Source organism: Branchiostoma floridae, chromosome 14, assembly GCF_000003815.2.
Source record: "Branchiostoma floridae strain S238N-H82 chromosome 14, Bfl_VNyyK, whole genome shotgun sequence".
Taxonomy (NCBI): Eukaryota; Metazoa; Chordata; class Leptocardii; order Amphioxiformes; family Branchiostomatidae; genus Branchiostoma; species Branchiostoma floridae.
The window spans coordinates 16,788,852-16,804,029 of NC_049992.1; the positions used below are offsets into that span (position 1 = coordinate 16,788,852).

Genomic DNA, 15,178 nt, shown 5'->3' on the forward strand with positions numbered 1-15,178 from the left:
TTGTTTTAGAAGGAGATTCATGCATGTCAGTGTGTGTATGTATGTGTGTTTGTGTTTGTGTGTATGTCATTGTGTGTGTGTGTTTATGTGTACAGTGTGTATGTGTATACAAGAACAAGAAGTATGTGTGTGTGTGTGTGTGTGTGTGTATGTGTGTGTGTATCTGTGTTAGTGTGTCAACACGATTACCCATGGAGGCCCAAATAACCGTGAGAATGGTAAATAGATCTTTAGAAAACCTTGAAATGATCATGTTTTGGGTCCAATAACAGCTTGCTAAGCACTATCATACATGTAGTAGTTATGATAGGTTTTGATATCTGTCCCATTTAGAATATCTTCCTTTCCAAGGGTACTTTTTTCCTCAGGGAACTGTGCCCTCAACTGACATGTACAATTACATACACCATGAGTAATGCAGGTGCTTGTGTTGACATAAGCCATTCACTTATTACAAGAATACCTGCCCCCATTATTCTAATGCTACCGTGTGCCTCCACTTCCATGCTCTTGACTTTGGAAATGTCTATTTGCCTGTGCCAGGTCCAGTTAATGTGAAATCGATGTCAGACTCGGAGCCACTTTTTTGTTCCCCCGGCACCTAATGTCAAACATGGTCCACTTGGTCAACAAGTGGGTTCCCCATAATGGATGCTACGTTGAGAGCTGTTAGTTGAACTGTGAAGCATCACAGACCAGGGCTCGAAATACTGGGTGTATGTGCACCCAGGTGCACCCAAAATTGGAGCTGTGCACCCAATTATTTTCTGTGGGTGCACCCTGTGCACCCAAATATTTTCTTGGGTTTATGTATGTAAAGATATCAAAGTGTACTAGTATACATCATATTTTTGACATCTAAGATAATAAAAATGTCTGTTATGGTACTTGTTAAAGAATTTGATAGTATGTAACTATGTTTTGTTATTAGGTTTTTCTGACATTCTACTTAAAGTTGAGAGGTGCACCCCAAAAATTTTTGGTGCACCCAAAAATTTTTTGGTGCACCCAATTTTTTAAGCTGGGTGCACCAGTGCACCAAATCCCAAAAATGAATTTCGAGCCCTGCAGACCAAGCTACACGTAATGCCCTGCTGCTGTTACAAGAGCTCTGAGTGGGGTATACCTGTGAAAACAAGTCAGTTAAAGTTGGCTTGTCGTCCTTTTACGAGAGAAACTGTAAAACAAGCCACTTCATTGGTATGCAGCCCCCCACCCTGCAATGTTTTGCCAACAGCCGCAAATTGCATAATATATGTGGGGATAGGCGTGCACGGAATATGATGAATTTTCTTTTGTGTTTAACTAGCATGTAACCTTACATAACACATTCCTCTCAATATTAAAAACAATTTCTTGTGTATTACATTGATATGATTATGTTTTGTTATATGGTATGGTGAATAGCAGGAGTCCAAGGATGGAGCCTTGAGCGATCATGCAAATCACGTTCTAATGCCATCATAAACATTTTGGTTCTTCTAGTAATGGTAATATGATTGCAACAACTCTGTTTTCAATGTATAACTGTATGGTATTGTTTACATCACACAAAATTGATATAGCTAGTCTATTATTGACAACAATTTCCAGTACTACTATATATGAGTTTTATATATCCTGTACACTGATACAATGGCGGATAAAATGGGAAGACTGTTTTAGATTTTTTCACAAAGATGTCAGATCAAAAAATATTATGTCATTTCTTATTGTTCAATCCAAAACAAGGATAAGGGTAAGTCAAGTAACCAAAAACACAACTTTTTTCATAGGCCTACTAGTAGTAAACATTTCCTTTTTTCCTTCTAGAGTGCTTCCGTGCTGCGGCCGAGGCTGGGCCTAACGACATCCTGAAGTTGTACAACACCAAGGGAAACATCGTCAATATCTCGCCCAAGTTGGAGGCAAACCGACCTGACAGCCGCTATAAGCTACAGGTGGTCGCTGCCACCTGCAATGGTAGGTCTGGTTAGGTGTCAATCAATCAGTCAATCAATCAATCAATCAGTCAATTAATCAATCAATCAATCAATTAGCAATTGCTGTGTTGATGCTGACAGCCCCTGTAAGCTACAGGTGGTCGCTGCCACCTGCAATGGTAGCTCTGGTTAGGTGTCAATCAATCAGTCAATCAATCAATCAATCAATCAGTCAATTAATCAATCAATCAATTAGCAATTGCTGTGTTGATGCTGACAGCCGCTATAAGCTACAGGTGGTTGCTGCACCTGCAATGGTAGGTATGGTTAGGTGTGGTCAATCAATCAATCAATTAATCAATCAGTCAATCAATTAATCAATTGCTGTGTTGATGCTGACAGCTGCTGTAAGCTACAGGTGGTCGCTGCCACCTGCAATGGTAGGTCTGGTTAGTTGTCAATCAATCAGTCAATCAATTGCTGTCTTAATGCTGACAGCCACTACAAGCTACAGGTGGTCGCTGCCACCTGCAATGGTAGGTATGATTAGGTGTGGTCAATCAGTCAATCAATCAATCAATCAATCAATTGCTGTCTTAATGCTGACAGCCACTACAAGCTACAGGTGGTCGCTGCCACCTGCAATGGTAGGTCTGGTTTGGTGTCAATCAATCAGTCAGTCAATCATTCAGTCCATCAATCAATCAATGAATCATTGCTGTTTTATGCCATTGTTAACTGTTACTAATAGGGCATTTGGCCCAGAAACCAGAGGTCCTTGGTTCGAATCCCCTGGCATGGCACTGGCATTGTGCCCTTGACTGTCCTCACTTCACTTTGACTGGTGGAAACAAGAATAAAGCTTTGGTTAGGGACGTCCTTATATGGGATGTTGAATGGAGGTCACAAATGTATGTTTGAGGAAAGCCGCACCTACAACACTTACATTGTACAAGAACCCACCACAGTTGTTGAAAAGAGTAGGGGAACATCCCTGTGTGAGTGGATCAAGTAAATCTGTCTGGATATGCAGCTTGACATTGTGCTGTTCAGTACAAACCTAGTGTTTTAAACCATGAGAAAAATAATGGGGTATACAAATGTACATTCAAGCAAATGAACAAAATCAATCTTTTTCAATCGATCAATCAATCTCTCACCTTGGCAGGCACATTATCTGAATTGCTATCCTTGTATCTGAAATTACATGTAGTAACTTTATATCTCATCAGGTGTATTAAGATATAAAGTTATAAAACATTGTGAACATGTTCTTATAAGCTGAATCAGTGATTGTACATCTTCAGAGGTAACTGGCATCACCTTGGCAAATTTTGTCTGTGGAATAATCACCTGGTAATACCTGGCAACGTTAGTAATGTACACGTACGCTGCTATTTATGCCACTTGTCTTCATAAATTTTTGAGCCACAAAATTGTTCAGTCTCTATCATTGAAAATGAAAGAAAATTCTTCCCTTCCTAAGATTTGACACATAGAACGGCCCCATCTATTGATTTTGTATGCGGTGAATGCGCTGCCCTAAATCTGGAGGTCGTTTCGCCGTAATATCAAACCTAACGTGATTTATTTCCATATAAATTGTGTGATGGCAGGATGTGGGTCTGTGACAGACCCAAGATGACATGATATGGTATGATAATCATGAAACAGAGTCGTGTGATGAATGAATGAATAAATTCTTTAGAAGGGCATTGGAAGGGGATTCCAAATTATGCAGCAGTGGGTTGCCCACCTAAACGAGAAAAATATTTACAAGTATACGAAATATGACAACGAAGTTGAGTCATATATCAAATTGATCAAACTGTACTTGATAGGACAACACTCTCATTCTCAAATCTCAGTTTACAGTACAATTTGTTCTTGTTATATTCGTGTCATATTACGTATCATTGTATTGCCTTAACTGCATGATCGCAAATGTAAAGTGTAAATTGGTATATCTCCTCTCAAGGTTATCTCATACATGCTTCTAATACAATAAATATTAATTTGTTTATGAATATGAAGCAACTTGCATTATGATGAGTCATACCTAATAAGCAGGATGTGAAATTTCTGCATGACTTTGATATGCATACAGTCAAACCTGTATTAGCGGCCACCTTTGCATAGCAGCCACCTGTCTGTTCCTTGGATTTGTAATGATTAAGAAATAGGCTTAGCAGCCACCTGTCCAACGCGGCCACGGCCACACGATTTCCGGTCCCGTAGATACAGAAACACTCCCTATTGCAACCATACGGCGGCCATATGTCACCCTGCACCGAGTTTGAAATTGTAGTTTGCGAGGATTTGGAGTTCCCCACAGACAAGAGACAATGTTACTTGGTGAGAAAGATTAGTGGTAACTGAAATCATGTGTAGCTTGCAATTGCTCATGGTCAATTGATCAACATTTTCTCTATAGTGGCCACCTGTCGATAGTGGCCATATTTCTCCAGTCCCTTGAGTGGCCGCTATAGACAGGTTTGACTGTACATTTTGTGATCATTGTGAATCTTGGATACTGTTGCCTGACATGGATTACAAGTTAAACTCGTTTGCTACATCCTGTCACAGAATTATGATGACCAGAATAGCAGAAGACAAACTATCTGACCTACATTTGGAACCTGCTGTGTGTCTGTGGGGCGGGGGGGGGTGCAAAGGGTGACCTGAGCCCTGCCGCTATTGCTGCACTGGCAGACAGATCAACTGCTCCACAGTTTTATGTGGGACCGTGTAGCGCAGTGGCAGTATGTTCAGCCCGTGACTGAGAGATTGCAGGTTTGAATCCGGCTGCCGTGTTACCGATCTTGTGCCCTTGGGAAAGTCACTTTACACGACTTTCCTCACTTAACTCAGGTGCAAATGATTACCTAGCTTCGGCTAGGGCCGTCCCTTGGATAGGACGTTAAATGGAGGTCCCGTGTATGGGGAGAGCCACACCCCGGGCACGTAAAAGAACCCACCACATGTGCAATGGTGCGATGTGAGCGGATCAAACCATTCCGGCCAAAATGGGCTAGGGAATTTCCCGAGCAGCCTCGTAACCTCTGCTTCGCCTATTGAGTCAGTGAAGTCAAGCTTGCCTAAGCTTGATGTGTCTATCTTAGGGAGAAGAGATGCTGCTACAGTTATCACTATGGGCCGCTCTTCATCTTCATGATGGTAACATTAGGCCCTACAAACCTGGTTTTGATAGAAAAAAAAGCTGACCAATGATGATGATGCATAATCTTGAATTATCTAGTTTTTGACATGCTTGACAAGTGTCCAATCCCAAACAAAATTTATGTCTACTAGATTCAAGATGGCATCATAGAGAATTCAGTGACTCTGTCATAAGGAGAGAACTCTGAGGTTTTGATGCATGGGTAATATTTTAACGTGTTAAAAGTCCATCCTTGTTTTGTCTCATTGCAGGACCAACAGCATCTGAACTTGGCTTTGATGTCAATGGCATGGAAAGAAGGTTGGTAACAGCTATGTCAAAGTTGTCAATGTATTTTTTGTTTGTTAGTAATTTTACAGTGTTTAGAAAAATTTGATTCAAACTGAATCTTGATTGCGTTTTTCAACTTCCCATCGGCTTTTTGAATTCAAAATGAAAAACTGAGCAGGTTTTGATCATTAAATTATTTTCTTTTCTTTTCTTTTCTACATGCACAGGCACTAGCCTTTATTTTTTTGACTCCAAACAATAAAAGTGTCAAATCTTATATTACTTCTTTCCGAGTGAAAACTAGAGTGTCAAATCTTCTATCACTTCTTCCCAATTACAAGTACCAGAGCTATTCCTCACCCAAAGATCGTGACCATAGCTGAAGAGAACACGAAATATCAAAACCGAAAGTTCTGCTGCAGCACATAGGGGAGCTGCCAGGGGGTCCAAAATCTGAAATGACTTCTCTCAGTAGGATATGATCTAGCCTGACTAAAATCGCGCCCCTAGTGGCCAGCCCTAGGAGGAGGGGAGGGGATAATTAACTCCAGTCAGCGAGAGTTTGATATAACCTCCTTGTGTAAACACAGGCTAGATGACCTAATGCTAGTTCACTTTTATCCGTGAGGTAACCTATATCCGTTGTTTTAAAAAACAGGGTATTTATGGATGGTACGTAGTTTCAAACTGCAATTTTTAAAAAATTTTTTCAAAAATGTTGCAATTTGAAATCACCTTCCGTCAATTTGATAATCCTAAACACCCTGTTCTAGATACAACGGATATAGGTTACCCCGTGGATAAAGGTGAACTGGTGTTAACCACATACTGTAAATGCAGAAATGTTCGCGGTGGATTAATGTTCGCGGTTTTCGCGGCGGCCGCTCCACCGCGAATTTAAAACCACCGCGAACATTTTTCCATAACAGTAAGAGACTACAGTGCATGGTGCTACCGCGAAATTAAAACAACTGCGAAAAGTCCATTTTCCCGCTACTGCGAAATTAAATCCCCGCGAACTTAAATGCATTTACAGTACTAAGTTTCATGACAATCCATCCATAATTTCTCAAGTTATGTTGCTAAACCACAAAAAAGCTACATTCAAGCATACAAGCGCTACCAAAAACATAACCCTCTTGGTGAAAGGAAAAATACAGTACACAATGCAAGTGAGCAGGTGGTAGTTTGAGCCTTGCATCTACAAAGGCTGTAGCTTGCAGCTGATCTCTGGAAGTGATGCTAATGCAGGAAATTGGTAGCCTCCATAGCAGGCTCTCTATGGGCTTTTTTGGCACGCTGATTGCTGGCCTCTCTCATAGCCGCCCATTTTAGAATGGGCGGCTATGAGAGAGGACAGCAATCAGCGACCCAGTACAAAAAGAAATGGCCAGCAAAAGTGCCAAAAAGGCCCATAGAGAGCCTGCTATGGAGGCTAGGAAATTGGGGCCTGATGAATGTAACGCTGGTTCACCTTAATCAGAGGGTGACCTTTATCCGTTGTTTGTAAAAAAAACGTATTTAGGGATATGAAGTCGACGGATGGTGGTTTCAAATCGGAACAGTTTGAAAATATCGCAAATTTAGAACCACAGTCGGCAGACTCAATACTCCTAAATGTGCTGTTTTTAAAGACAACGGATAAAGGTAACCCTGCGGATAAAGGTGAACTTGTGTTAGCTGTACAATGATACATGTAGTCAGGGTGTCAACATCATGCTACAATAAAAAACTGATATTACTGATCTGATCCTGTTTTTTTTATAACTTCAATATTATCAAACAGAGTGTGGATGTCAGTGTGGGTGTTTTTTTATTTCCTGAGACTGTTGACAACATCTGTGCAGCATACATGTACATGTAGTCATGTTTTATCCATTTAACCGGTCAAAAACATATAGGTTGAAAATATGCAAAACAGTCAATTGGGCATAGAAGCATGGAAAAGCCTTGTGGAACATGAAAGCAAAACTGGGTTTTGATCTGAAGACAACATCTGTGCTATTAATCCTATAGCTACAATGTGATTGTCAGCCCCATATGTTCTCAAGTCACATAACGGGGGCCGCCCTAAGACGGTTCCCGTCCTAAGACGGTACGGATTGTTTGCTGATCTTATTATCCATAAGTACACCGTGTTTGTTGCCACTGACTATGCTGATTACAAAGGTAAATAAACCAAGTCCATGCACACAGCTTTAATTTGCATTCCAAGTATACTTTAACATATTTACTTCATGTTTTTTAAAAACAGAATTCTAACAGTAATGTTGACAGTGCTGAATCACTGCGGTCACCGGCCTCTGCGTATTGGCGGCTCGTGTCGCTAACTATACGAACTCGTCCAAGCAGTCACACAACTGCCATGATATACATAAATAAAGCTCCATAAAACACTATGGATATGGGTCTTCAAATGTTTGTTGAGTAGAAAAGCAACCAAAAGGAAGCGACATAAACATTGCCACCATTGTACTCCCAAGGGAGTGTGGCCGTGAAGGTGGCAGACAAGAGAACGCTCCAAAGATTTATTTGACTGTAACAGATGATTCGTGCTGTCTATGAAAATAAGACTTGATAGAGAGATGTATATGATATTTTCATATAATCACACAGAGTTTTGTTGATGTTGGCGGTGTCGTTTTTTCGTAATGCTTTTTTTAGTCGGGCATTCACAATCAGTGCATTCAGCCCATTGCCCGTAAAAACATCAGCTGGATTGTTCTAGGTACAGCCTTCCTCATATGAGACAGAAAGTACATACAGTCACGATTTTACTGTTAAAAGTAATCTAAAATATCATACTATTAATTTTTTTCTGTGTACTTAAATTTACCACTTACTTCAGAAGAGAGCAAAATGTAAAAAAAGCGTACCGAGTTAGGCACACTGTCCAGCTTAGCACAAAATTGGAAGGTTACATACACATGTCTCACAGTGTTTGCCGCTTGTAACACGCAGCGCGAAAGGTTCAAGAACCACATGAATGCATTTCTTATTCAAGTATGTTGTTCAAATCTATGTGTAAAAAATTCAGCCATCAAACTTTGACCACTCTCAGGCAACTAGCGATGGAGCGCCATGAGTTTCAGCGCAAGAAAAAGCGTACCGTGTTGGGGCACCTCCCGTTATAACTCCCATATACAATGTACATTTTTACCAAACAACACTAACACTAGTTCACCTTTATCCGTGGGGTAACCTATACCCGTTGTTTTTCAAAACAGCACATTTAGGGATATTAAGTTGACGGACGGTTGTTTCAAATTGTAATATTTTCAAAATATAGCAGTTTGAAGTCATATTTCATCAGCACGCTAACCCAAAATACCCTGATTTTGAAAACAACGGATATAGGTTACCCCGCGGATAAAGGTGAACTAGTGTTATACCTAAACCTTGAGCTTGATTTATACAACATCATGATTTTTTCCCTGCATTTTTTTTCTATAATATCATGACAAATTGCATGCTACTACGATGCCCATATTAAGCATCTATAATGTAATATCAGGATATGGTTTCCAGTTAAAATACACCCAGGTGTGAGTTCCCTTGAGGGTGATAATCAAAATTCTTGATTTCCCTTTTCAGGTTAGAAGATCTGGAGAGAAAGATCTTGGTGGAAAGTGGAGAGACTCCACCGCTTGTGTTTGAGATGAGGAAAAAAGTGGAGTCCTTCCGAGAAAAACTAGAGGTAAGTCTTATACGTGTATATAAAATTATATTGCTTCCTGTTTAAAAACTCATTAAAGTTTTTCTGCCTAGGGTTGGAGAAGTTTTTAAAATCTCACTAGCCCTATATGGGAAAGTACATTGTATATCATCGACTGGCCCAAACAAACTTTTCAGTCAAATGACAATTTCATCATCATCATCATCATCATCATCACTTTCTGTAAAGTTTTACCAGTAAGGAAATCCTTTTGTTTTTCAATGAAAGAAGTACTCTGAAGCAATTTTGTATCATTGTTACATTGTAAGTTTTCATGCTAGTAGACCAAGGTTTACCCAAATCTCTCCATGAAAAATCTCACTGCATGTATTTACATGTAGTCTGTTAATTTACAAGTATGACAACAGACACAATAGATGTTTTGCAGGCCATGCTCTACTTCCAGCTTACTGGAAAATCTGCTGAGCCAAGGGTAATGATAATAAACTGGCACACATACAGACTATGCCATTTTATTGCACATATGTACACTTGAATTCAAATTATTTAGAGCAAAATAAAGTAGAAGCCAGTTAATTGCACAACGGATTAACGCACACTTCTGTTAACTGCACGGAATCTCCAAATCCAAAACCAGTGTGGTCCAGCTAGATAACTTCGCATTATTGCACCAGTCAGATAATTGCACGAAATTCACTGGCAAATAGACCATGCAATTAAGTGACTTAAACCCACACATAATAGAAAAGGTGGGATCTTTCGTCTTCCACTGTCTTCAAAAAAGGAGTCAAACCCAATAACCCAGGATCTAGAGTTAGCTTTTACTAGTTTTAGACTAGAGTAGACACTTGTGATATTGTATTTTACACTGGTTGAATCTTGCATGTTACCTGCAATTAGCCCACGGGCAAGAATTAAATGCAATAAAACTTGTTATTATTTCTAAATAGAATTTAAGATACCTTTAAATGTGTTCTGCTGTCAATGAAAAATCAATTTGTTGTCACACTTCTCTTTCTGACCCACCTCACTGGTACAAAAGCCTCAGCAGTAGCCACTTTCTGATGAAGTGTTATTCAGGCATTTACCACAATAGGGCTTAGCCACAAGGGCTTCACAAATAGAAACTATGTACCACATGAAAATGTCGGGTGATCCTTGATGTTAGCAGCTGCGTAAGCTCTTCATGAGTTCAGATGTGCTAAGCCGACTTTGAGAATACGTAATGCCCACAAATGAACCAAAACATACAAAGTGAAGTCCAAGTAGGAGTTGATTAGGCCATACTCTACTTCCAGTTTACTGAAAAATCTGCTGAGTCAGGGGTACAAACTTGTAACGTTAGTTCACCTTTATCCGCGGGTAACCTATATCCGTTGTGTTGCTAAATAGGGTATCCAGAGAAAGGTTATCAAGGTATCAAGTCGATGGACGGTAGTTTCAAATTGTACTATTTTCAAAATATTGCAGTTTGAAACCACCATCTGACTTGATACCCCTAAATACATTGTTCTTAAAAGGGAACGGATAAAGGTTACCCAACGGATAAAGGTGAACTAGCGTTACACCTACAGACCATGCTGTTTTACATACATGTACACTTAAATTAAAATTATTGAGAGGAAAATACATAATTTCTATGTCAAAAATAATGCACAAAATGAAATATTTTCGTGTAGACTAGACTAAAACACATTTAGGATTTTTTGGGGCAAAATGACTGATGTCATAAAGAGAAAAACTTGAGTTTGTATAATAATCTACAGCACACGACGTTGCAACTTTGCTTACACAACACCACAGAGGTAAATCAAGGGCAAAACGGTGGATTGCATTCAATACAAAGTAATATTTCAGAGTAGATGTTTTGGCAGAAACTCAATTTTTAACAAAAATGCACCACTATGTTTTTTTAGCCACGTTGTTAGTATTTGATGTCATTTTACAGCAGATTATATTATGGGAAATATGAACTCAAACCTGGACCCTCAAAACACTTTTTAGGGTTAGGGTTAGTGTCATTACAAATTTGCCCGCTATCATAATCATGTGAGAGCAATTGCCCTGAATTGATGCCATGTAATGTTTTCATATCTTGACGGTTAGAGCTCAGGTTGCAGGAACACTATTGTTTGGCAGGTTGGCATACACAAGCATAAAAGTGTAAAGCAAATTTGTATTTGAAAAAAGAATAATATATGATTGTAGTATTTGTAGGCCGGATCTTATCGACTCGAACACTTTTGAAATACGAACACTTATAAAATATGTTTAAAATACGAGCTACTTTGTTTATAAGGCTTATTACAAAGCAGGGTATTTTCTTAATGTTTTTGATTCTACTGGGTGGGATTTGAGCACACCTGCGTTCGGAAACAATCTACCTGCCTGTTTAATGGACAAATTAGTCTGGGAGGGTTTGATTTCACAGTCAAACAAAGCCACTTTCCGAGAACGTACCTATTGGGGTGTAATATTTGTTCCCACCTGATGTATTGATTCAAAACCAACATCAAACAACAATGAGCTTGGCGCAGAGTGGCTGGTGTTGGGACATGGAACACGTGTTAACCTCTCATGTTGCAGAGTGTGGAACACTTAAGTTGGCTGGGCCTCTTTAAGGACATTTCCAGTGGCACGTCATCTCCATTTTGGAACAAGAAGGGGAAGGCCAGGAAGAGTCTAGAGCACTGCAAGCTGGTACATGACCGTTTCAAGAAAATGAGGTAAGATGTCTTCATCGTAGTACCTCTAGGAGCCTTCTCTTAAAGCCATGTAAGCTACAGCACTTTCTTCACCGAATGTGGCATTGAACAGTCAAGTGGCTACGTCTAGAGGACACAATACCAAGAGGTTTGGTTCCTGGACAGACATTGTGCCCTTTCGAAAGACACTTAATGCAACTTTCCTAACTCCACCTGGGTGTAAAAGTGGGTACCTGACTTTGGTTGAGGAGGTAAAAGATGGTGTAAGGAGAGTAATAGGCTCCCTCGTCCAATACCGTGCACAACCTGTTAGCTAGTTTAAGTTTTTATCACACCCAGGGCTCGAAATTCATTTTTGGGATTAGGTGCACTGGTGCACCCAGTTTGAAAAATTGGTTGCACCAAAAAATTTTGGGTGCACCACTTAAATTTAAGTAATAACCTAACAATAAAACATAGTTACAAGCTATCAAATTCTTGAACAAATACAATGACAAACATTTTTACTATCTTTCTAACACTTAGATGTCAAGAATATGATGTACAAATGTATGCTAGTATACTTTGATATCTTTACATACATAAACGTAAGAAAATATTTGGGTGCACCCTGTGCACCCACAGAAAATAATTGGGTGCACAGCTCACATTTTGGGTGCACCTGGGTGCACATGCACCCAGTATTTCGAGCCGTGACTTGACACAGTAAATAACAACCAACAGCCCCTGCAGCCTCAAAAAGACTAATGAGACTACATTTTGTACCTTAACTTTTATTTTTGTAATTTTTTCACCAAATTCTTGGTCAAAGAAAATGGACGAACATTCATATTTATGCTTTAAATTATGTGTGGCATTTACATGATCATGGGATGTTTTTTGTGAAGTTGTGAAATTGATTTAGAATTTAGACTTTTCTGGAATTAAGTTACATACACAGTGAGAATTTGATTTCGATGTACAGTACAGCTGTCAAATCTGTTATTTTTAAGCTTATGTACAGTAATAAATATATACATTTCCATCAATTTCATGTCATGAAGTTAAGATTTGTTTAAACAAATTTTTGTCTATCTCGACACACAAACATCCATCCTGGGATGAAGGGATGGGCCTTGGAGTTCTGTCTTCTGTCTCTCACACAGATACCATATTACAATAGAAAATGTATTGCAACAAACAAATCTAATGAACTGAAACATTCATTATGGTTTGATTTCATGTGATATATGAAGCATTCTGCACTCATTTTGTATACTTGTTTTCTCTGTTTTGTATGCAGCGCTGTGCAAGTCACGGAAGATGTCAGATTTCACCTCAGGAAACCTACTTTTGACAACTGGTAAGGAATAATTGTGTGATGCCTTATAGTGCCTAGTATAGGTCAGCAAGTTTTCATGCTATTTCAGTAGCAAATATATATTATTCATATATAGGGGTTGCCAGCCCTTTCCCTATAATGTGCTTGAGGCACCTCCTTGAAAATGGGACTCCCATTTTTCTGAGAGATGGGTGCAGCCCCAACCAAGATGCCCTTTCCATAATTGAACCAGGGTCTTTCAGTTACCAACTACTAGTAAATGAAACCAGGAGTTGAATTGAGGTTGCTACCAGTTGAGCCACAGAGACATCCCTTGATACTATATTCACGTACTACTAATATTGTTACTTTAACAATAGAATGTTAAAAGACGAGGTGATGAGGTAAATGAATGCCTGTTGTGTAATGTAATGATGTAACGCTGGTTCACCTTTATCTGTTGGGTAACCTATATCCGTTGTTTTTGAAAAACAGGATATATTTAGGGATCTTAAGGCGACGGTGGTTTTAAACTGCAATGTTTTGAAAATATCACAATTTTAAGACAAACTTTCTTCGGCTTGATATCCCTGAATACCCTGTTTTAAAAAATAACGGATATAGGTAAACCACTGAACAAAGCTGAACTAGCGTTACGTGTAACTTATAAATACTGTATTGATTCTATGTGAGAACATAATGATAAGATATAAAGCAGATTTTGTTCACTTTTATCTACAAATCTAATTTCATATAATGTTATGATTTTTTTCTTTCTCAGGCAATGGGATGATGCAGAAATGTTACTCCTCCTCCAACAAATGTACATAGAACTTGAACTCCTCACAAAGTTTAACATTGAGGTGAGTTTCATATTGAGTGTTTTTTCAGATAAAGTCATAGTCTCTCTTGGCAAGAATGATCAGACAATCATGTAACGTTACATGTAGCCTTGTAGGGTCTATTCCAAGTCATTGCAAGGGTTTCTAGATACATGTAAGTGCAAACTATTCTGAACAAAACATATTTCATTCTCCAAAAAATTAAAAGTGAAAGCTTAAAACAAAAAAAGTTAAAAGTCTTTTTAATTTATTCCTATATTATGTTGGAAACATTAAATTTTGAAAGTAATTGAAAGTATGATCTATTTATTACCAGAACAATTCTCAAACATCTCTATATATGTATGTTCTTCTCTAATCTACTGTTGGAACTTGTCCTGACATGTTAGAATTATTTACAACAGTTTTGAAAATTGTTATAACAAAAGGTAACAAACACCCACTCAATTACTAAAGGTAGAATTGACTTAAACGGTAAATCATAGTTTCTTCATTCATTTCCATTACTAACTTATGTTGAATTCAAAACATTAGTAAAGTCAAGTTTAGTGGTAAATGTGAAATTCTTATACTAGAAACTATAGAATTTCCTTGTACCTTCTGTTATGGATTTTTATAAGATAATGCTCTAATAGAATTGAAGTTGGAAATAATAAAATTGCTGCTTCCCTGATAAGATGGCACAAATCACTTATCGTACATTTTTTTTATATTTTCATCCTGTAAAATTGATATCTGAGAAACGTGAACCATGTTGTAATTGCCTAATGACTGGCCAAATGGATGGGATATTAAGTTTCCTCCAGGAAAGCTTTGTTCTTTAGATCAGGTTTCCGGGCAGACCTTCGGTAATCCCATCGGGCTATACCATCCATTAAGACTCAAACTTTAGTTTTCCCAGGTTTTATGTCCCTCTTAAGAGCAGCTATGATAAACCAGCAGAAATTTTCCACCGAAAGGTCAAAATATGAAGTCATTGTATTGTGCAGTTTAGCATTTTGTGTCACGTTTGGGGGACGGAGCAAGCATGGACATGGAGGGGTGTACAATGTAGTAACAAATAATTGTCTACAAAACTGCATGAAATCTATGTGTACTGAAAGATTACATGATACAGTATATGTTAGAAGAAGAAGAACTTTATTGCACGACAATTGTAAAGGATACAATGTGTGGCAACGTTTGACGTGATACATGAGCTGCTAAAATAGTAACAATTCTAAGGGACTATTAAAATCTATTTTATCAATGTTAATAGTAAACAATCAAGTGTTTATGTGTC

At 38.6% G+C, this 15,178-nt stretch overlaps 1 protein-coding gene across 1 annotated transcript in view; it reads left to right on the plus strand.

Moving 5' to 3' along the window:
• The window catches only part of LOC118431077 (high affinity cGMP-specific 3',5'-cyclic phosphodiesterase 9A-like), a 38,102-nt gene that overhangs the window by 11,948 nt on the left and 10,976 nt on the right, over positions 1-15,178 (plus strand). The window contains exons 2-7 of the mRNA XM_035842163.1: positions 1,813-1,962; positions 5,355-5,403; positions 8,968-9,070; positions 11,636-11,775; positions 13,037-13,096; positions 13,836-13,917. Of these exons, the coding sequence (XP_035698056.1) occupies positions 1,813-1,962; positions 5,355-5,403; positions 8,968-9,070; positions 11,636-11,775; positions 13,037-13,096; positions 13,836-13,917 (584 nt within the window). The remainder of the gene's footprint in view (positions 1-1,812; positions 1,963-5,354; positions 5,404-8,967; positions 9,071-11,635; positions 11,776-13,036; positions 13,097-13,835; positions 13,918-15,178) is intronic.